Source organism: Lithobates pipiens, unplaced genomic scaffold (genome assembly GCF_037356315.1).
Source record: "Lithobates pipiens isolate NorthernLeopardFrog02 unplaced genomic scaffold, aLitPip1_a1.2 Scaffold_37, whole genome shotgun sequence".
Taxonomy (NCBI): domain Eukaryota; kingdom Metazoa; phylum Chordata; class Amphibia; order Anura; family Ranidae; genus Lithobates; species Lithobates pipiens.
Window position 1 is genome coordinate 23135710 of NW_027507825.1, and position 23577 is coordinate 23159286.

The 23577-nt window shown below is 42.6% G+C and overlaps 1 protein-coding gene across 1 annotated transcript in view; it reads right to left on the reverse strand.

The window, feature by feature from the left end:
• KIF26A (kinesin family member 26A) overlaps positions 1–23577 on the reverse strand; it is a gene marked incomplete at its 5' end in the record, with an annotated part of 150061 nt that overhangs the window by 12936 nt on the left and 113548 nt on the right. Inside the window, 7 exons of the mRNA XM_077466822.1 lie at positions 934–1124; positions 2092–5302; positions 8257–8419; positions 10532–10691; positions 15753–15936; positions 16199–16461; positions 20717–20810. Coding sequence (XP_077322948.1) covers positions 934–1124; positions 2092–5302; positions 8257–8419; positions 10532–10691; positions 15753–15936; positions 16199–16461; positions 20717–20810 — 4266 coding nt within the window. The remainder of the gene's footprint in view (positions 1–933; positions 1125–2091; positions 5303–8256; positions 8420–10531; positions 10692–15752; positions 15937–16198; positions 16462–20716; positions 20811–23577) is intronic.

Consider the following 23577-nt stretch of genomic DNA (forward strand, 5'->3'; position numbering starts at 1 on the left):
GAACTCCCCCCAGCACTGCCACTGATCCCAACCCCCCCCCCCCCCCCCTCCAGCACTGCCACTTATCCCATTCACACCACTCCCCACCAAGGAATAAAAATAGAGAATACATGGAAGGGAGAGGAAAAGAGGGGGCGGAACAAAGAAAAAAGGAGAGAAAGCATAAGAGAAAGAGCAATAAAGATGGCGGATGGAGAAAAAAAAAGAAATTAGGATAGAGAGATAAAAGGGAAAGAAAGGAGAACAAAGAGAAAGAGTGGTACATCCTAAAATGTACCATTAGAGGTTTTAATAATGTACGAGTGGAAGGGACTCGGAGCGCTAAATGTCCATGGGTTAGGGGCGTAAATTACTTGTCTTGCCCCTATATAATTTTACTGTTAAAATTTCCCAAGTTGTGGGGACCTCTATCAAGGGGTCGCGGCATTAGAAAGGTTGAGAACCACTGATCTAGAGGGTTCCATTTAGAGGGTTCCGGAGCAGGTTTTTACCAACACACCAAAAGTGGAAATTAAAGACAAATATTTGTTCACCACCAAAAACAGCAATGTTTCAGAGCCACAGAGGACTCCTTCTCACTCATCCCTAGTTAAAACTGTACAAAAAGTGCAAACCCCTCTGTGGCAAGAAAACGCTACCAACAGCATTCCCATGCACAAAAATGCCGGCTGTATAGGTGTCAATCCAATTGTTCAATGAGAATCTTTTCACTTTCTGACTGAATCAAGTAAGATTCAGCGTTATATATTTTTTTTACCTTTCTTTCATTTGTTTTTACATTTTTGTTCTTGTATAATGGAAAGCTTCCCCTGCAATTTAGTTTGAGAGCTATAGTATGGAGCTATGGAGTTTGCCTTTATTATTGCAACACAACTGGCTCAGTGGGACCTTGGTACTACAAGTTAGTCTTAGACCACTAAAGGGAGCACTCACCTCTGTCTCCTCATGTCGGTGCCTCTGCAATCTTTCCACATCATCAATCTCATAGACTTTAATTTCAAAGGGTTCTTTTAAAGTGCCAGGTAAAGGAGGCAGGTCGACCCACTGACCAGTGACATTGTTCTTTCTGCCCATTGTTGTGGCTTCGGGGAGTGGAGCTGGTATTAATCTTCTGCGTTGAAGTCCTTTTAAAGAAAGCAAAAGTATTTAAAGCACAAAAATTGTATAATTCAAAATAGAGAACAAGAAATGAAGTAGTATTTAAAGGTGAGTCAACCTAAAACTTTTAGCTCAGTTTTTGGTAGAGGCTGGAGAGTTAAATCATCTAACGGGTTTTATATCTCCCATAGACTCTACTCTGGATACCTGGGATTGATTTGGTCTGGCACCCCTAGTACGCCCAGTCTAAGGAGCACCCACTATTCATTTTGAACAAATTTATTTTTATATCCTGGAAAGCTGAAACAGGTGAGGTTTTATGAGAACAAGAATTGGAAAGCCTGGCAACGGCTAAAACCACCAGGTTCCACTTGTAACTACCAGGGACGGCCCGTCCATTAAGGGCGCATGGGGTTTGAAGCACATGATTAGAGCCAAAGCCTCTAATAGGCTTCAGAAAAAAAGATGGGCTCGGGATGCAGAGCACTGCAAACCGAGCCCACCCAGTTGTGTGACCAATAGCGAATGAATATTCGCTATTTTGACATTAATTCTTCCCTGGCCAATCAGAAAGTGGGCCCATTTTTTTTTTTTTATCATAAAGAGTTTATATAAATAGTTTTAACAATATTCACAAATGTGTTTATTTCAATACATGAGATTAATGCAGAAGAAGGGATTACCCAAAGTTCATGTACAGTAATCTCACATATCACTACAGCAACTGCCAGTGGAAGGCTGTAATTAGTTTCAGTTGACTAATAATATGGAATAATTAGCTGCACGGCAAAGTTAATTACAATGTCACATATTTCCAGTTCTGCACAGATATCGGTACCACTACACTCATATTTGTGAATGGTATTAGCTTGTTTAAACAGAGAAATAATATTTTCGCTTTATAAGTCTACACTTAGGTAAGAGATTTTTTTTTTTTTGTGCTGAAATAGGACAACATAAGCATGCTACATAAAAGGAAAAAAAAAAAAATACCTCTTTTCTTTGGAGATTTTAAGCTCCTCAACCGTCCAGATGACGACATTCCACTTTCACTCATTGAGTCATGAGCTGAAGAGGCACTCCCTGTGGCTTCACTATCACGGATCATGCTCTCATAGCCACTGCTCCCACTGTGATAGAAGAGGGCTGTCCTACCCATTGCTGGGGGCAGTTCCCCGCTGAGAACACTGCTGTTATCGCTGCCATGGCCACTGCTGTATCTCTGGGGTCTCCTTGGGGCTGTTATCTTGCTATAAGGTGATGGCAAAACAGGTGTTTGTGATTTCTCATCACCAAGGTTAACACCGCTGTCATTTCCACTGTCAGAGTCCGTCGATCCCCGAAGTTGACCTATTTTGCCAGAGCTGCCAGATGCCAACTCATTGACGCGGTTGTTGGCCGCCCTTAAGGCTTGCTTAGTCCCCATAATGGTTCCTCTGGCAGGCTTGCTGCTGATGCACTGTACAGATCTGGAAACTGCTTTCCCACTAGGAGGAATACCAGAACCTTTCCCGTTAGACTGGTTCAAAGACTTCACTGAAGAGCTAAGAGACTTTGAGCCATTGGTTGAAAGACTACGGTTCTTGGTCAAGCTTGTTGTTGCTTTCTGAGAAAGTGAACTTTTAGCCTGGTTGTTTTTGGTGGTGGGATTGCAGGAAGGTGGTGAGGTAACTATGCTGGATGCAGATGGAACCCCAAGCCTCGGTACAGTTCGGTTTGTTTTGTTAATACTATTTCCACTAGTATTATCACGAAGCCCACTAGTTCTTGAGCCCACGGATGCAACACTATCACATCTTTCCAGGGACATGTGACTTCCATAGCGTTGGACATATTCTGATTTATTGGACTTACTCTTTAAGCTGGATACAGCTTTGGGTAGCGAATGGTCATTCTTAGTTACTTTGCTGACCTGTGTTTCGCTGTCCTCTTCCAAATTCAGAGCAGACCGGCTACACTCTTCCAATCTACCAAGGCTGTTTGAATGTAGTGGATTATTTTTGTGGTCTAAGCTTGATTTCCGTACAGGGGGTGCAGGGGGTCCTGTCCCACCGGGTCTTGGCAGCATACTTGCTTTTTGTGGCAAGTTCTTCTTAGTCCCTGATGATTTTAAACTATTATCAGAAAAAACAGAATCCAACCCCCCTTTAGTACTATGTTCAGTTTGAGAGCTGTAATTTGTTGTAACTCCTAGAGTTGTTGCACCTCTCCTAAGTTGTGGCACTTTTGTAAGGGGTTCTGTCTTTTTGGTGGCAGCTTTGGCATCCACTTCACAGCCATCCACCACCCGTTGTGAACATGCCAGCATCATGTGGGATTTCAGAGCCTTAGGTGTGCTAGTTTGTGCAAGTTTTGAACTCTGTTTATATTGATTGTCTGTACCCAGAATGGAAGATTTTGAAGAAAGTGGCTGATTTTCAGTCCTTCCTTCCAAGAAATTATCCATTCGTGCTGTCCAAGGGTCCTCAAAAGTGCCTTCCTTTTCATTCAATGCACTACTGTGTGTAACAGATGAGGTAGACTTATTTTTCCGAGGAAGACTAGAGTGGATCGTGTCAAATGATAACGTACCCCGGGTGCTACAAGCTCTAGTCTGGCTAGTTGCTTGATAACTGCTTGGCATAGCTTTGGTTAGCTCAGAGGTCTTAAGGCTCTTCTCATTGCTAGTATAAAGCAGACCAGAACCAATACTTTCACTGTCCATTTCTGAAAAGCAAAACCCACTATCATTAAGATAATTTTTGAGATTCTGGTCCATTTGAACATTTGTGTTCTCTGAATCCAAATTCAGGCAATCTACAATCTCACTGCTTTTATTAGTCATTTGAGGAAACAAAGTGTCACAGTTCGGTGCTCCATCGCTTCTAATTGTACAAATGCTGACTTCACTCAGCCATGAACTAATGGATGAGCGTCGGCTGCTGACTGTGCATTGATCCTCTGCCAAGGGGACCACAATATCAATGTTAACACCAGCAGTGGATATCTGCGATGTGTAGGCATCAAACTCATCATTAATACTGCTAATAATACTGACTGGTCTAGAGCCAGAGGCAAGGGCCTGCAGAGAACAGTCACTGTTAAAGCTAATGACGCTAGAAGGTCTACCATTGTCAAGAATACCACCAATAGACAACTCTTCTACAACAGTGAAAACAAGTTCATCTTCTCCATTAAGTTCAACAGGCTTCTGCAAAGTCACTGTGGTAGTTAAGATATCACGATCAAAACCTTTGCTTTTTACTGCTGAGCAAAACCTGCGTACCTCGACTGGACCAGATTGTTTGGGAGTGCTACTAATAACCGGGAGTGTGCTGCCTACTAAATTGTGCTTGTCCTGACTTCTTAATTTGCTCATGCCAACGGGAGGAGTTCTGACACCACTGCTTGATTCTGAGGTCACATGTGAGTTCATCTGAGGAGGTGGGGGTGCAGGACTGGGTAGAGGTCTTCTTGTAAGGAGGCTTTTTTCTCTCACTGATGAATCAGCAGATGGTTTTGGTTGCTCTTTATTCTTGTCAGCACTTAACAGTGGGCACTTCTGCCTTTCTGTGATTGTCAGCTGATCTCCATTGAAGAAACAGTCCATATGTGTACTTTCGGCTTTGGCATGTTCTTGAGGGTGATCAGATATGAGATGAGGTGCACTTGTTTCTGATCCTGAACAATTTTGTGAAAAAGCAGATGAAGCAGTACTTACTTGCCCTTTCTTGGGAGAATATGGTGGGTTCTCCTGTACTGGCATAGAGTGTGCATTTTCCATGGCTTTAGTAGAAAGAGCTACTGAGAGAGCTTCTTCGTTAAGGAACCTGGAAGGATTCTCACTGCCATCAATACACTCAAGTCTCTCCTGTAGCTCGGCAAAAGTGTTGCACTTTAAATGATTATCAACACTTCGAAGGCTTGATATGTTGTCTTTGCTTCTTTTCTTAAGAAGTGAAGGTATGATGGGAACAAATTCTGGAGGACCTTCATTGTCTGTTAACTCCTGGTCAGACAAAACCGCTCCATTGGGACCAACATAGATAACGGTGTCACAGGACTGTTCACTACTGGAAGAATAGTCAGGATCACTATGCATTCCCAACCCAGGAAAGTCTGGATCAAGCGCTACCGTCCTTGGATGGAAGGGTCTCATGTGTGGCGGTCTTCGTGCACGACCTTCTTCACAGGAGCTTTCTCCTCCAGATGAGCTTGATGCATACTAAAAGACAGACAAGGGAAAGAAAACCCAATTAGAAATTGGCACCTGCATATTTTTCTTGTCTACTAATCTCTGTGTAGGTGTGAATGTGGGCATATATTAATTTATGAATGGTGAACCAAGTGATAAAGTGAGAAAAACTAATTGTTAAACCCATTTTGCATCCATATGAATGAAAGAGCACACAGGTTATTGTAACTAGCTTAGTGACATGACAAAGGTTGCTAGAGAGATTAATTGCAACACAGAAGGAGAACATGATTACCACGCTTGTCAATGTTCAATGCAGCTTTAGTGTTTCAGGTGAAACAGCCAATCCAATTCTTCTCCTCCCATGATGCTTTTTTGCCCGATGCTGCCCAACATTTACCCTGTGTGTACTAGGCTTTAAGCACCTACCCGCATACCCCAACAATCCCCCATTGTGACAGCGCGTGGAGGCTCTTCTCCCACCCCTGTACCTGCTGCCAAAAACAGGGCAGCTGAGTCATTCACTCACATTTTCCTATGAATGGACAGACTGCAAGTACCATCTGCCATTGCGACGGATGGCTTGTAGTTCTTAATGAACTACAAAGCCCCGTACACACGGTCGGATTTTCCGAACGGAAAATGTTCAATGGGAGCTTTTTGTCGGAAATTCCAACTGTGTGTAGGCCCCATTGGACATTTTCCATCGGAATTTCCGACACACAAAATTTGAGATCTGGTTCTCAAATTTTCCGACAACAAAATCCGTTGTCAGAAATTTCGTACACAATTCCGACGCACAAAGTTCGACGCATACTCAGAATCAAGCAGAAGAGCCACACTGGCTATTGAACTTCATTTTTCTTGGCTCGTCACCGCGTTCTTGACGTTTTGCAATTTCCGACCAACTTTGTGTGACCGTGTGTATGCAAGACAAGTTTGAGCCAACATCCGTCGGAAAAAAAAATCTATGGATTTTGTTGTCGGAATGTCCGATCAATGTCCGATTGTGTGTACGGGGCATTAGGGTGCTGGTGAATGAACGCTCTTGTAGTTCATTTATTCTTCCTGCAGTTTGCTAACTGTCTGCCCATACAGGAGGTACAGGCTGACTGAAAGTCTTCAGGATCCTGGCATTGCAATGCTTTACAGGCTGCAGAGTACAATAGCACAGTGGTGTAGTGGTTAGCACTTTCACCTAGCAGCAATAGGGTTGCTGGTTTAAATCCCGACCACAACACTATCTGCCTGGAGTTTGCATGCTCTCCCTGTGTCTGCGTGGGTTTCCTTCGGGTACTCCGGTTTCCTCCCACACTCCAAAAAAGACATGCTGGTAGGTTAATTAGACCCTGTCCAAAAAAATTGGCAATATGTGTATGTCAATGTTGTAAGTGTGTCGGGACTCTACAGGTTAAAAGGACTGCATAAATAGCTGCAGATGGACACCGGTGGCAAGAAAAGTGCGCTGAGGCGATTCAGTTCATATAGGTAGCGCTATACACGTCATTCATTCATTCAATAATAATGCACATTTTTTTAACCTGCAAAACGTGCATTATTATTTTTACAAAAGGTGAACTTATCCTTTTAAATATGCCTAAATCTTTGAAGGACCAAAATCAAAATACCAGTTTTGGGGGAGGGTTATCCTTTAACTGGGTACCCGCTAAAGCAGGCATGTCCAAAGGCCGGCCCGTGGGCCAATCGCGGCCCGCGGCCCGGTTTTGAACGGCCCGCCTGGTTATTTGGACATGCATATCTTTTGTGGCCCCCGACGATCTCCCAGCGCCGGGGCCACAAAAGATATATATGCTTCGGAAGGTACAGGGAGGACAGGAACGAGCGCCGTACACAGGAGAATTTCCTGTTTACGGGCGGCCTCTGTAATAGGAAGTCCTTCTCCTGCACTGCCATTGGACGACTGTTCTGTCCATCAAAGGAGGCAGGACTTTCTATTAAAGAAGCCGCCGTGTAAACAGGAGATTCTCCTTTGGCGCTCGTCAGTGCATTCCTGGCAATGGTGCTGCATTTCTGGCAATGGTGAGTCATTCCTGGCAATGGTGCTGCATTCCTGGCAATGGTGAGGCATTTGGGGAGGCATTCCTGGCAATGGTGCTGTGTCCCTGGCAATGGTGCTGCATCCCTGGCTATGGTGGGGCATTCCTGGCTATGGTGGGGGCATTCCTGGCTATGGTGGGGGCATTCCTGGCTATGGTGGGGGCATTCCTGGCTATGGTGGGGACATTCCTTGCTATGGTGGGGGCATTCCTGGCTATGCTGGTGGCATTCGTGGCAATGGTGGGTGCATTCCTGGCTGTGGTGGGTGTGTTCCTGGCAATGGTGGGTCTGCAGATGTGCACTGATTAGGCTGCATTGGTGGGCACTGACCATTATTTTGCTTCACAGTTCTTTATTTAAACATTTTTTTTCCCTGAAACTTCCCTCTTAAAGTGAAGGTTTGTGTTATACGCCAATTAATACAATATGTACAAATACGCCCAAGCTCATTTCTTCCCACACACAGCCACAAAGGCAAGAGAATTCTTGTTGGGCAGTGTATTAGAGCTCGAACGAACACACTTAGACCGAATTTTAACGGTTCAAAGAATGTCAGGCAAAATGGTCGGCCCTCGCGCATGTTCACTTCATCAAATCTGGCCCTCTTTGAAAAAAGTTTGGACACCCCTGCGCTAAAGTGTTTCTATAGGAACCAGTCAGGAGTTGCCTCTCACTGATCTAAGTACAGCAAACTGGCATCTGCTTGCTATTGGTTACTGCACTTTTGCATGTTAGCACTGCCATATCAAATAAGCAAATTTCCGTACAACACTTATAGATATACTGGATCCAAGTTTCCTGGCAGTGACATTACAGAAGAAAGTGCAAAAGAAAAAAATGTGGCTATTATTAATACAGTGCGGCATGACATCAAGCATGCTTCCCACCCCCCACCCGCAAGCAGTACAAAGAAAGAACAAACTAACCTTGGATTTTTTCTTTCTCATTCGATGAATCCTTGAAGCGAGCTGAACGATGGCGAGGGATTCTGGGTAATTTGCAGGAGAATCCGAGATGTGTGCAATCATGGTTGTTCGGCAGTTAATATTCCCCAGAGATTCCCTCAGGAGCATAGTTAATTTGCTATCCCTATTTAACAAGGGAGAATGTGAATTAAAATTCTGCACTGGGCATTTGTTCCTGGGGAAAGAGACGTTGCCTTTTTTTTTTTTTTTCTTATTCCAGCATTGTAAGGGCATGCCAACAAGCAAGTAAAAGGATTACATTAAAAATACCAGCTGTTTCCAGAGCTATAAATGACAGCTAGCTGTAATTTAACCTGGCCAGACTGTCATAAACTTCAATGCAACTTGGTTAATACCACCCTTGGCTACTAAGGGATTAATTATTTCCATTTTCGACACCAGAATTTTCAAACAATTCAAGAAATGAAGCAGTTAGGCACTACTAATCATAATATTGAGGAAAAGTAAGTCTGTTTAGCCCCCTTTCTGAAAAACGTAGGTATTACTAATACAAAAACAATATGCATGCCTGCAATGTATGTGGAAATTGGGTGTGTTTGTGCTGTATACTAGACAGGCTTTAATAGCACTGGATTTCTGTTCTGAAACTGGCAGGTTTGTGGCACCACCCCCCTCAAAGCACTAATTTTTGCATATTTAATTGATAGGAATAGTATTGCCACTAGGGTGACCACGTGTCCCGGATTGCCCGGGACAGTCCCGCATTTTACAGGCCTGTCCTGGGTCCAGTCACCTTCATTTCAGGACATTACAGTGTCCCGGAATGAAACTGACACAGACACCCCCTCAGGCTGATCTGATGCCCCCAAAATAGGCCGCCACATCGTCACTTGACTCGCTGACAGTACTTGTCCTAGCCGGGAATGTCTGGAGAGGCGCAATCTCCACCCCCTGCTTGTGATTGGAGAAATCATAAATCCTGCCTCTTGTGTCTAATCACTGCAGGGCAGTGTAGAGCCAGCATTGGAACAAGGTAAAATAAGTATTGGGCCTATAAGCCAGGACAAGTACCGTCAGTGAGTAAAGTGGCCTTTTTTTCAGGGGGGGGGGGGGGGGGCGTGATCAGTGCTTCAGGGTAGAGCGCCCACCCGCCGTCCCGGCTGTGCTTCGTTACAGTACAACCTGATTTTTGGGTGACCCTAAAGTTTGGAAACGTGAAACAAAACCGACATCCTTTTTTTGCGCTATAAACAAAAAAAAGAGCGACAATTATGAAAAAAAAAAACACAATATTTTGTACTTTGAGAAAAAAAATTGGGGATATTTATTATAGCTAAGTTTAGGCCGATGTGTATTCTTCTACATATTTTTGGTAAAAAAAATCTCAATAAGAGTATATTGGTTGGTTTGCACAAAAGATATAGCGTCTACAAAATAGGGGATAGAGTTATTGTATTTTATTAATTTTTTTACTGCGACATTACGGCGGACACATCGGACACTTTTGACACATTTTTGGGTCGATTGACAATTGTATAGTGATCAGTGCTATAAAAATGCACTGATTACTGTATAAATGTCACTGGCAGGAAAGGGGTTAACTGTGTTCCCTGACTGTGTGTTCTAATTGTAGGGGGAGGGGACTGACTACAGGAGATGACAGATCGCGGTTCCTAGCTATTAGAATTTACGATCTGCACCTCCTCTCACAACAGAACAGGGATTTGTGTGTTTACACACACGTCCCTGTTCTGCCTCTTGTGCCCAGGATCGCTCGTGACCGCCGGTCACAAGCATCGGCACCCTCCGAGTGCAGTTGACGCACGCCTGCTATCCCGCTCAAAGGAGCCGACGTATAGCTACGACGGCTCGCGGGATCGTGCCAACCTGCCACAGTAGAATGATGGCGACAGGTCGGCAAGTGGTTAACCACCAAAAGAGAGCTCCATTTGTGTGAAAAAAATGATAACAATTTTGTTTAGGTACAGTGTTGCATGACTGCGCAATTTTCATTCAAAGTGCGACAGCGCTGAAAATTGGCCTGGGCAGGAAAGGGGTACATGTGCCCAGTAAGCAAGTGGTTAAAATGACTTGTAAGCACTATAAAAACAGCATAGGAAGACATTTATCAGCATGCAGGAATAGAGTTATACATTTTTTTGTTTTTTAAAGGCACATGTACAAGCATGACACACACAAGCACAATGGGAGGATACAGAAAGCTAAAAACGATTGATGTGGTAAGGCTGACGCTTGATATGCAATAGAAGCTTACCTATATGGGATGTGCTTGGCTCCATTCACTAGGGCCGTTATGACGCTGCCCAGCGCATTCAGCGATAGACATAAACCTCCTCCACCGTCGCGGCTTTTACTCAACACTTTTTCACAGCTCCCAAGGTCAATAAGGTGCAAACGGCTGCGTCCTCCTGACACTGACAGGGAAAAAAAAGAGAAACAATATATGTAGCGTCTATTTCTTCAAGTAGAACTATGGCAGGGGCGCACTGACCATTTGGCCACCCGGGCCACTAGGGGGCCCCATCAGGGTTGCCAGTCTCAGTAATACCAGGGACAGTATGTAAAAAATCTGTGTTTTCTTTACATCTGTCTCTGAAATGTCCCTTACCAACATCCTTTTTGGTCTAAAAATCCTGAGATTACAGCTGCCCCACCTCTCCAGTACCTTCTCAGCCAATAGAAACAGGTCTGTGTATACTGTGTGGCCCCATAATCTCTGATTGTCTGGGGGGGGGGGCCCCATAATCTCCTATTGCCCTGGGGCCCCATGAGTTGTCAGTCCGCCCCTGAACTATGTTATCCCTTTAAAAATGTGCTGCATATCTGCACTTAGTTTTCTCTTAGCCCCCCCCTTGCAAAGCCCTACAAATACCGGTTGATCCTGCGAAGGAATTCCAACTGAATGAACTAATGCAGCTCCCCGTGGTGGTGTGGCAACAATGCTGCACTGCTCATGAATTCAGAACAGAGTTGTCACTCGTGTAGGCTGTGGGCGTTTGCACTACAGTGGGATGAGAACATGTTGCAGGGGACGTGGCTATCCACATTTTCACTGTTGATTCACAGGGCTGTAGCTCATCAATCAGTGCCTGGCCAAACCTGGTCCTACCCACTGCTTTCTGGATTGAAAGCACTGCCTCTATTGCTGAACCCCCCCCCCCCTTTCCTACCGCGAGCTGCAGTGTGTGGAAGAGAAACAAATGAAAGAGGATTTGTCTCAGTCAGGAAAGAATTTTGGACGCTTTTGGCTTGAGCATCACATAGTAAATGGATTTGGTACTTGTTTAGATTGTCACAAAGGGGTCCTTGGTTATATATTAGGGCTTGCTTACACCTGCAGTGTGCACCTTAGCATAGTGTGTGCTCACAACTTTATCGAAACGTCTCAAAATGACATTCAATTCAATTCTATTCGGCGCGGTGGAATGCGCTGCACCATGTTATGCTGAAAAGAGTACTGCAGGCCATACTTTTTTTTTTTTTTTTTTTTTTTTTTAAAGCGTACACCACCAGAGTGATGGTGTGAACTGCCATAATAGGGAGCAAATACAAGAACAAATGGGCACTGGATTCAGATTTTTTGTGGGCACAGCGGCTCCGAGTTGGCAGAACTTCACCAAAACAGGCACCACCCCAGCCACAAGGAAAGGACCCAGAGTTGAGAATTTACATACATACGATCCAAGAGAGTGCCAAACACACTTCCAAGAGTTCAAGGTAATTTTGTGATAAAATTGATTCATAGTAGAAAAAAAGCCAATGCATTTTGGGGGCCAAACACACTCCCCCCCTTCATGAGGGCTTAGGAATTTTTACCTGTGCCTAAATGGACTAAAGTAAATAGTCCTGATAAAGGGGGAATTTGTTTGGTCCCTGGGATGTGTTGGATTTGTTTTATCAATAAATTACCCTGGGCTCTTGGAAGGTTGTTTGGCACACTCACTGGATTGAATGTATGATAGGAAACAAGTCTTTCTACCTTGTCTTTAAGTTGGGTAAGGCTGAGAACCTGCAACCAAGCACATCTGCTATGAACAGGCCCTTCCAGTTAACTACTCACAGGCATTTTACATTTTCTTCTGCAAGTACATAATGTAAAAGGGACAGTCTGCAGAGTTGCTGAACGTTTCAGGTGATTCAGCTTATTGTTTACGGTACTTTTTCTGTCTTTTAAAAGCAGTTTTTCTTAGCCCTTGTACACACGGTCGGAGATTCCGACAACCAAATCCGTCGGATTTTGTCCGTCGAGTTTTATCCGACGGATCTTGTCCGAAACTGTTGCATACACACCGTTGGACAAAGTTGTCGGAAGATCCGATCTTTCAGAACGTGATGACGGAATTTCGTTACGATGGGACTACGTTCAGGCTAGTAGCCAATAGCTTTGATGTAGGAATTTGATCTGAGCATGCGTGGCACTTTGTCCGATCGAAATTCTCTACACATGATCGGAGTATGTCCGATCGGAGCATTTTGTCGGAAAATATTTCCGGCAAGTTGGAAAAGTTGGTCCAGCGGAAACAGTCCGATGGAGACCACACACAGTCTGAATATCCGACAAAACGCTCCGATCGGACACATTCCGTCGGAATCTCCGATCGTGTGTACAAGGGCTTAGCGTGGTACCCAAACATAGCTGCTGCAAAGGTTTTTCAGCTTTTCTATATGGTAAAAAAGTTGTGACCAGACGTTGGTCATGTTGACCTAATATTATTAGACGTATAGATCCTTAAAGGATAAGTTTACCTTCCTGAACATGTTACACCAATATTTAGGATGTAACCTGTTCAGCATCTGAGTGCTCTACCCCTTCCTTGTGACAGCGACCCGGGGATCTTCTTCCCACACTCGCTGTCCCAATTCAAAAAGAGTGGGCAGAGCCAAACATGGCCATGTCATTGATTCACAGATCCCTGTGGCTCAATGAACTATAAGTACCGGCAGCCTTTGTGGCTGTCAGCTTGTAGTCGATGAACTACTAGGGTGCTGTTGAGCTCTCTAGGTAGTTCAGTGAGCTTCCTGTCATTTAGTAACTGACTGCCCATATCGGAATGCATAAATGCATATTTTTTTACCTGCAAAAAAAAAAAAAAATGTGCATTTCATTTTTTGTAAAGGTTTTAAAGCAAGTCTAGGACCAGGTTTGCTTTTCATGCCAAATGTATTTTTGCTCTACCCCTTCAATGAGGCATTGGCTGCAAAAGATAGAGGAAGTTTGTGAATTAGAAGAACTCTCGCTCATTGCTAAAGGCAACAGTATACATCGCACCAAAATATGGGCCCAATGGCTTGAGTTCAAAACCATCCTTGTTATAAAAATATTATGTTTGTACCTTCTGCAAACCCCCCCCACTGATGAACCCTAACTTATCAACTTTAAGATGTTGTACTTTTAATGTCTTGTGAACACTGATCCATGATTTCCGAATGTGGTTGGTGTTTCTCCCTTACTTTGTCAAGAATTAGGAATTCTAAGGATATCGGGGCAGTTGTTGAGGCTGCCCTTGATATCCACACATATTTTGTATTTGAGGCTATACTCAGTCTATGGCTATTCTCCCTTACTTTGTTAAGCCACCTGACGCCAGCATTCTATCCTTCTTCCTTTCCCCCATTCTCATCTTTTTTCCTTTCTCTTTCTATACTCTCCTTTCAAATTTCTCTGTCTTACTTACTTTAATGGTTGTTGTTAGAGTATTACCTATTATTAACCCAGACCCCGACCACCACGCACTGTTATACCTTACGTCTATGAACTTGCCACCCCTAATGACCTTTGGGTGATTCTTCTGTATTTATATTTGTTATAGACATTATGCATTTTTACTGAATTATCTAAGCACTGGGGAAGAGAAGACTGAGGAAATGCTTCATCATGCCTGCAGCAGACTGATGACATCATCCCACCCCAACCTAAACAAAGTCACAGAACTGGATCCTAGAGGTAACTTTTTTTTTTTTTTTTTTTTAACAATAGCTGAGCTTTTCCAAAATTCTGTTGCTGCTGAATAATGTATAGTCTGCCACTGAATGAATGAATGAAATACTTGTATAGCGCACAATGCGAACTGAATCGCCTCTAGGCGCTGTGGCGAGCTTTGAGCACTGCCATTTATTCATGAAGACTTGTACAGATACTAAAAGGTCCACTTTAACTCAGCCATATCATCCAACTGTTTCCTTGCTCTACAAATTCCAACCTAATAAAACAGAAAATAAATCTAAAAGAAGCAGTACAGCATTTCCCCTATAAAGTCCTATAGAGTCTATGCACAATTTTTTTTTCCAGTTCAGCTGGTGTGCGCAACTCATAAAAAAGTTTGTGCAATAATTCAGAAATTTGGTTAAGCAGTTCATGTCATTCAACTATGCATCTCCCTCCTTGCATTACACAACTTACAATGAATGAGTTTACTACATCTAAGTGGTCTTCGGGCGGTATAGGCAAAGCATGCTTCTATTCTTGATTATCTCGGGAGGAAAATTAAACACTTGACCTTTTCAATACTTCACAACCTTACCTAGCCCAGTCCGCCCATTATTTAATCCTACATCCACTTCCTTCCATTTTGTATTCCCCCAGCACATATCAACCTCAAGGAAACCACACTTCTCTATTCAACGGTAGGAAGCACCATTGTTTCCCATGAACCTGCTAAGAGCATCAAATTTTTATGTGCACCTGCAATACAACACTACATGCTGGAGAGATTATGTTTTCCAAAAGGCAAAGAAACAGAACTTTATTTGATTACATTTGGCTTCATTAAAAAAAAAAGTGGGAAGAGTGAAAAACTTGCCTAGACTACCCCAGTATGTTCTTGCTTTCATATTCCCAATCAAATATGGAAAGATGAAAGGGAGAGTCTGGGATTCATTTACCCTTAACTGATATGGTAATATATGTCAGTTTCTCTGCTATCCGTTAACGCCTTTCCCTGGGGAGCTGGCACTTACAAAGCCTTGGCGACTTGTTAAAAGAAAGCTGTAGTGAGAGAAATAGTAGGGCTTTCATTAGCAACCTCCATATAAAAAAATGCAATTAGCCTGGCTGTCTCCGGCTTTCTGGGACACTAACCCTTTAACAAGCATGCAGTTTAGAAAGTGCGAAGACCGAACGCTTGATCCACATACTTGTTCTAGGCTAGTGCCACAGCAAGTACTGAAGGCTTCAAACCAACATGGCAGCCAGAGCAGCTGCCATTTTTATAAGAAAAGGTCAGCAATAGTAGCCTCCGCATTTCTTTAACTACATGTTTCCTTTGAGACAACTTTTCTTGTAATGTATTACAAAATGTGTAAAGAGTACGGTTTAAAGTAGAATAACAACTGAATCTTTAATGGTCTGCGTAAACTTTCTATTGATATGTTTCTAAATTCTGCAAGTCATTTATTTTTTTCGACTTCCAAATAACCATGGTTTTGACAATAACGCACTATACAGTATGTAGAATGCATAACAAAATCACACATACTTCCTCCTTTGCCAGTCTTCTCCATCCTGTACTGGTATATGTGAAGAGTAAAAAGCATATGTGAATTCCTTCTATCTTCTACATCACAATCTGGCTTACTGGTACTTCTTGCCGCGAGGGCCGCATCGAGAAAGTGAGCGGCTTTCTCTGCTGTGGGGGCTCTCAACTCACTCTGGTTTTGAAGCTGCAAGCATGAAGAAAAAAAAACACTTAATTAGGATAAGGGTGTTCTTTCTTCCACAACCGGCCAAGTCTCCCAGGCAATCAAAAAAACAAATATGTACACCCAGGGACTAGGGATTCTGGCTTGTAGGCAAGCAAGAGATTTCATGAGGTTCTTAATGGCCGAAAATAAAGACTCACAAACACAAGGCAGTTATTTGAGAGGAAAAAAAAAAAAAAAAGGGAAAACTTCTAAATAAATAATCCGCAGAATTCTATTATACCTGAGTGCCGCATATTGGATCTTCTCGGAGATAGACTCCTGGGGATTGACCATCTTGAAGGCTACCGGTGGCTACTTCAGCTAGCAGATCTTTAAGGTTTTCGTCCTTGCCGCAGATTTCCACAGCAGATACTCGGACTGAGAAGCGAGTGCCGGTCTTTTCTCTCCTCTCATTGATTAGCTTGAAAAGCCAGGAGATTGCACAAGGGATAATGCCAAGGCTTTGTGTAGAGGCATCTTTACCAATCATGGTGTAGGTCTTGCCTAAAGGAGGAAGTACGGTTAGATTCTGATTGTCTTCGGGACAATGGGCTCATTTGTACAGATGATCAACCAGCGATTGCTTTGCAATTGTGCAGAAGAGAAAAATAGACTGCTAATCCACACAAATTACCGGTATTATTTTAAATGACCACATGTAACAAATCTATGGTTGTTTTCGAAAAAAATTAAAATAAATGTAACCATACATCTGTGCATAGATAATAATTTTTGCCCCTGTGTCACAAGTACACATATAGAGATCTGAATTTCAGATCTTTCTGAGATACCGCACTTTCTCTTTTTTAAGGCTAGTCAAAAAATTGACTGTATGCCCTCGTTCCCTTAGGATATAATACTTTTTTTTCCCATTAAGGGGCTTCATAACAGAATACTTACCTTAAACCAACTTCTTTTCTCTGCTTCTGCACTCCATGCATGTGGGTAGATCCTTGACATCCTCATGTACATTGCAGGACATACGTGGTCACTGATGCTGCAACAAAACTGACAATTCTGGGCACGAGGAGTGGTGAAATGGGTATTATAGCCTGCATATTCAAGGGGTAAAGGGGTGTGGGCAGTCTGGGATTCTGCTTTCACTGAACCCAGTGAAGAGAAGCCTGGAGGTGGCCACTGCTGACTTCTTCTTTCTGAAAACGCTATTTGCCTAGCTGCTATACAATGTAGGTAGAGACTTCTGCCTTGTCCGTGTATGTCTGTCTCCTGATCTCCACACTTGCTCCTGGACAGTGGTTCAGGAAGTACTGACGTACGTTGATTAGCATTAGGAGGACTCGGGCAGGAAATCTTTTTCTGTTCCTGCATCCACTATATTTTATCAAGTCAGGTGTTGTAGCAGAAAGGGCACAAATACAGTTTATAAGGCAATATCAGGAAGATTCCTAAAAACAATATCCTGATTTTTTTTTTTTTTTTTTTTACCAGACTGAAATAATCCTTTTAAAGTAAATTTGTCACCTCCTCAGATCGCTGCAACTTAAGCTTTGTACACACGATCGGATTGTTGGCCAACAAAACTGTGGACTTTTTTCCAAAGGGGGTTGGGCCCAAACTTGTCTTGCATACAAAAAACGGCACAGAATTGTGGGCCAACAATCACAAACGTAGTGACGTACTACATGGTTTTTCAGCTCTTTAGCGCTTTGGGCTCCCTCTGCTAATTTTGTTTTAGTAGAAGTTTGGCGAGTGTTGATTCACGCTTTTCTTTTCATGCTTTTCATTTAGCGATTTTCACTTCGCGCTTTTCAGTTAGTTTCTGAACGGCCAGACATGTTGCAAAATCGGAGGAGATAACGTGTTATTTATTATTGGCCGAGGAGTTATTGCGTTGACATTATTTTTTTGGATGAATAATGATTTGGTTTGGTATTTTTGGATGCATAGAATGCACTTTTTCGGTGAAGATATTATTGGCAGATAGCATGTCTAATTGTATTTGTTTTCTTTTTTTAATGCGCAACACAAAAATTGTGGAGAATAATACTTGGCTATGTGTTTTACGTCAAATTACATTTTTGGAGTAGGCAGGTACATTTAAAAAAATACAATGGAAAATTAACAAGGGACACCAACATAATTGTATCTTTGATCTTAAAAACTATGGGATAATGGTGTTGTGGTAACTTGCCCAAATAATAAATAATAAAAAAAAAAAGCATAATAATATTATTCTTTATCACTAGAAAAAAAAGCCTTTGAAAATTAGTTTGCAATAACTCCATCAGTATCACCAGCAAAGCAACTTCATTATTATCCCGTTAAAGAAGAAGAGAATATGTGCTTCATTTTGAGATTTCATAATTTGCCACGACACGAATGTTAATTCTCCATTACGAAAGCTAGTTTACAAGACCGACCGCTTCTGGCTCGTACTTGCTTCCGAGCATGCATGTTTTGCTTTGGACTTTTGTCCGACGGACTTGTGTACACACGCTTCGAAAATCCGACAACAGACATTTGTCCACGGAAAATTTTAAAACCTGCCATCCAACATTTGTCTGCGAATTTACTGCCAACAGCCTGTCGGGAAATCTGATCGTTTGTACGAGGCTTAACTGTACAACCTTTGTAATAAAAGGACCTGCACTACTTTCAATAGTAGATGTGAGCCATGACAATGACATTTAATTTGCTGAAGCTCTGTGCATCATATAACTATTAAAAGTGCTGCCAAATACCTGCAGCCGCGTGCAAACACTTCTTATACACATGCATCAACACCATGGCTGCTTGGCATGTCTCTGGATGGGTTTGCTGATGGCAACAACAATGGGCCATGCCAAGTAAATCAGTTTACATATTCTTTCAGAATATTTGCTGAGCGTGTAGTAGAGGACATGATTTGTTTTAAATTGCATTTCAAGTGCTTAAAAAAAAAAACAGCCTAGATTTTTCCAATAACTATTTCTGCAAAAGCTGTGCTCACAGACCAGAAATACATCAATCATAGTCTTACTTTTGTTCTCATGTCACAACAGAGTAAAAGCTAAAGTGCATTACTATGAAGAAGTAGATGCTTTGCAGCTTTCAAAAAACATTTATTCTGGACAATGATCACAGAAAAAAAAACTTCCTGCAGTCCTCACAGACCAATCCAAAATTTACCAAAATTTGGTCCCCCTAGATAGATAATTATTACGACTTTGAAACGTCTGTTTAACTATCTAAGTGCAGACCTAGATTCCTAACTACTGTAGCGCCCACCACTTTTAGGTGGGTGCTAGTAGGTACGGATAGGAGAAATTTCCAGTGCCTTACTGTTCTTTTTGTTTAGGCCTGGAGGTTTGGTTTGGGTTAGGGTGGAGTTGTAGATTAGAGCGGGGTGTGACCACCTGTTCATCACCCTCCCTTGCTTCTCCAGAGTAATGTTCTGGAAAGGAGGTGGGTGGAGGGACTGAAGGACAGGCAGTGTGTATGGCCCTCGTCCAATCATTAATTTGTTTGGGCAGGGGCAGGTTCATACATATACACTGGGGTCACATGTTCCCTGGGGGAGATGGGACTAGAGAAAATCCAGAAAGGCTGCAAGATGTAACCCACAGGAGCAGGGCTGGAAGGCCTGGGGGTGCCGAGACCCCAGCGCTGGAAAGCCAAGGAACTCAACTGGAAAGCCTGGGGGTTCAGAGACCCCAGAGCTGGAAGGTTCACCATTCAAGAAGCTGAAAGTAGCTGCTAACCAACTTGAGTAGACTGTAGTCGTCGTCTGGACTTTCCTGAGCTGGCCTGGGAAGAAATCGCAGGAAGGTAGGTGAGGCCTGGGGCTTCCAGCATTTCATAAGTACCAGATGTCTTCCAGAGGGGCATTGGCCAGTTCGTTAAGGGAAAGGGTCTATCTACTCATGCAGCACAATCCAAGAGGCAACTTTATACTTTCTTGCAGTAACCACACACTACAGACTGCAGCATCAGGAATAAAAGTTTATCCTTTCAACTGTGTCTGTGATTACTACAGCGGGGTGGAAGAAGCGGGGGGTTAAACCAGCCGTACTGTAATGAACTACACTAGCATCTCCCAAGGGAGTAGTGTGCTTCACTACATATTGCTTTCCTCTAATGCCCATTTATAATACTCCAGGCCTCATACTCTCCTACCTTGTCCCCCTTTGCCATATACTCCTACTACTTCCTACTATACTCCTACTACTTCCACTTCCCTGATACATCTTCCCATCTCACCTTTCAAACCTTTCTTTAATGTTCTTGCTGTTTCTATCTGTTCTCCTCCCTTGCTACACAACTGCAAATTTATCATTTTTGTTCTATACTGAAAATGATTATCCTCCCACTACATGGATAGCGCAATACACAAAATAATGATAGCCATTTATAACATTATAGCTAATGTTTCATAGTTTAGTATGAAATTTCCATTGCATGTTCACAGGTATCCTTGCAGTTCTCTATATGCTGTCCTTTACTAATTGATTGAAATGTATCACACCTTGTTTCAGAAAAATGTTAGAATACAAATATTGAAATGGAAAAAAAGTAGATGCCTAGAAATGTTATTTTAATTTTTTTTACAAATGATCAGACTTGCAAGGTTGGGCGTCTGCCTTTTTGTGTCGTTACAGTTTGGTTCAAACCTCTCCTGTAGGAATTAACTGAAGCAAGTTTTGCAACTAATTAAAAGCTATAATCTATTTGCATTCTGTGTGTTTGCTGAACCAATAAATGACAGCGTGTAATTAACAGACTGACATAGTAATTAACTGTAACAGATCTGGGAGCTTACCAAGCTTGACATGACCAAAGCAAAATATGCATCCATCTGCACCGTTCACAACAGACTGAATGACTTCCGCCACGGTCCCAGAGCAAACTTCTGCCTATAAAAGAGAAGATGGGAAAAAAATGGCTACTTGTGATTTCTGATTATGATGCACAAATACGGCCGGGTATCTATTGGACCATAGCTCCCAACTGTCTCTGATTTCGAGGGACTGTCCCTGATTTGGAGCAATGTCGCTCATTCCTCCTCATTTTGGTCTGATCTATATAGTTGTATATAAAATGCACTTTTTATCTATCAAAAAGTGTTTTCCAGCGCTAAACCTTTCATCTGATTTCTAAATTGCTGTATTTGTAAATACCAAAAGCCAATATAAAGGAATAGGAGTGATAAAAAAGTACTTATGTTTTTTTTTTTGTACATTTCTCCTTTAACCACTTAAGCCCCGGACCATTTTGCTGGCTTAAAACCAGACCACTTTTTACGATTCAGCACTGCATTGCTTTAACTAGAAATTGCGCGGTCGTGCGACGTGGCTCCCAAACAAAATTTTCCACAAATAGAGCTTTCTTTTGGTGGTATTTGATCACCTCTGCGTTTTTTATTTTTTGCGCTATAAACAAAAAAAGAGCAACAATTTTGAAAAAAACACATTATTTTTTACTTTTTGTTATAATAAATATCCCCCAAAAATATATATTAAAAAAAAAAAAAAAAAATTTCCCTCAGTTTAGACCGATACGTATTCTTCTACATATTTTTGGTAAAAAAAAAAAGCGCAATAAGCTATTATTGATTAGTTGGTGCAAAAGTTATAGCATTTACCAAATAGGGGATAATTTTAGGGCATTTTTATAAATTTTTTTTTTTTTTTTTACTAGTAATGGCGGTGATCAGCGATTTTTATTGTGACTGCGACATTATGGCGGACACATCAGACATTTTTGACACATTTTTGGGACCATTTGTCATTTATACAGCAATCAGTGCTATACAAATGCAGTGATTCCTGTGTAAATGACACTGGCAGTGAAGGGGTTAACCAGGGGGTGGCAGTGTAGGGGTTAAGTGTTCCTAGGGGTGTGTTACTAACTGTGGGGGGGTTGGGCTTTCATTTAGTGAACACTGATCTCTGCTCCAATCACAGGGAGCAGAGATCAGTGTCACTTGTTGCTAGGCAGAACAGGGAGATGCTGTTTACATCGGCATCTCCCTGTGAGACGATTGCAGGTATCCCCGCGGAGATCGAGTCCGCGGGGGTCCCGACCGGCACACGATGGCAGGGCGGCAATTTCAACTGGACGTACCTGTACGCCAGTTTGCCTGCCCGTGCCATTAGGCCGACGTACATCGTCGTGCGCCAGTCGGGAACTGGTTAAGGGGGTGTATTCTTTGCCTGCATACTTTTGCTGATAGGTGTCCCTCATTCCCATCTCAAAATGTTGGGAGGTTTGTATTGGACTGTTAGCACAAAGAGACCCACCTATTCAGAAAAGGGAAGACGTGACTGAGCTCCAGAATTGGTACCAGCTCATGGTAGCAAACTATCAAAGCACAGCCTGGCATTCAGGATAGCTGTGAGATAGTGTGCACTCTTCTACACTATGCATGATGAAAATGAATGCCTTGTACACATAGGCAACTGGTGGAGCACTTTTTAGAGCCAATTGACAGGAGGCTTTGAGAGGATATGCTACATCCTTGATGAGTGTTTTTTTTTTTTTTTATCCTGCCCAACTACACCACAACCATATGCATTAGACCAGTAGTTCTCAACTCCTGTCCTCAGGGCCCACTAAAGCTGGCCATACACCTATAGATTATCTGCAGATTTTCTATGGTTAGATGGAAAAAGTGCAACAGATTTCTCCATGTTCGCTAAACTGTGTGGATGGTTTAATCTTACACTTTTTCCATCTAACCATAGAAAATCTGCACATAATCTATAGGTGTATGGCCAGGTTTGCAAGATAACTGAAACACATCACAGGTGATATCATTTGCTGCTCAGTGATTGCAGTATTCTAGTCTCCCAAGGGTAATACTTAAAATCTGGCCTGTTAGTTTAGTGCAGTCTTTCTCAACCTTTTCAACACAGAGGAACCCTTGAAATAGTTCTCCGGTCTCGGGGGAACCCCGGCTAAAAATTGGAAATCTACAACTCATGATACATTAGTGTGATGGTCAGTGGGAAGAATGGTCCTTACACTTGTGGTCATTGGAAAAATTATCTCCTTACAGATAGCTAAAGAGATCAATGGCGTCGGTGGGAACTTATCTGAGAGGCAGAAATGGCCCAATGCTGAAGGAACCCCTACAACCTCTGGAGGAACCCTGGTTGAGAATCACTGGTTTAGTGGGTCCTGAGGACCGGAGTTGAGAGCCACTTCATTAGACACTGTAACATCAACGCTGCAGCGCGATCCTATTCACCTGAATGCACATCTCCCAACATTTGGAGATGGGAATGAGGGACACCTACTAGCAAACGTATGGCGGCATAGGACACGCCTCCTGCCACGCCCCCTTAAAGGAGAATTAACCAAAAAAAAAAGGTTAATTAAATCCACAAGGGCTTTTTTTTTTACCACTACTATTCCTTTATATTGGCTTTTAAAATGTACAAATGCAGCAATTTGGAAGTTGGATGAAAGGTTTAGCGCTGGGAAACATTTTTGAAAGATAAAAAGTGCATTTTATATAATCAGACCAAAATGAGGGACAAAAGAGGGGGGAAAGAGGGACATTGCTCCAAATCAGGGACAGTCCCTTCGAAATCGGGGACAGTTGGGAGCTAAGTGAATGCAGTGTATTTGATTGCGGTATTGCCTACCAAAAGTGAAGCTCTGTATAAAATTTGCTGC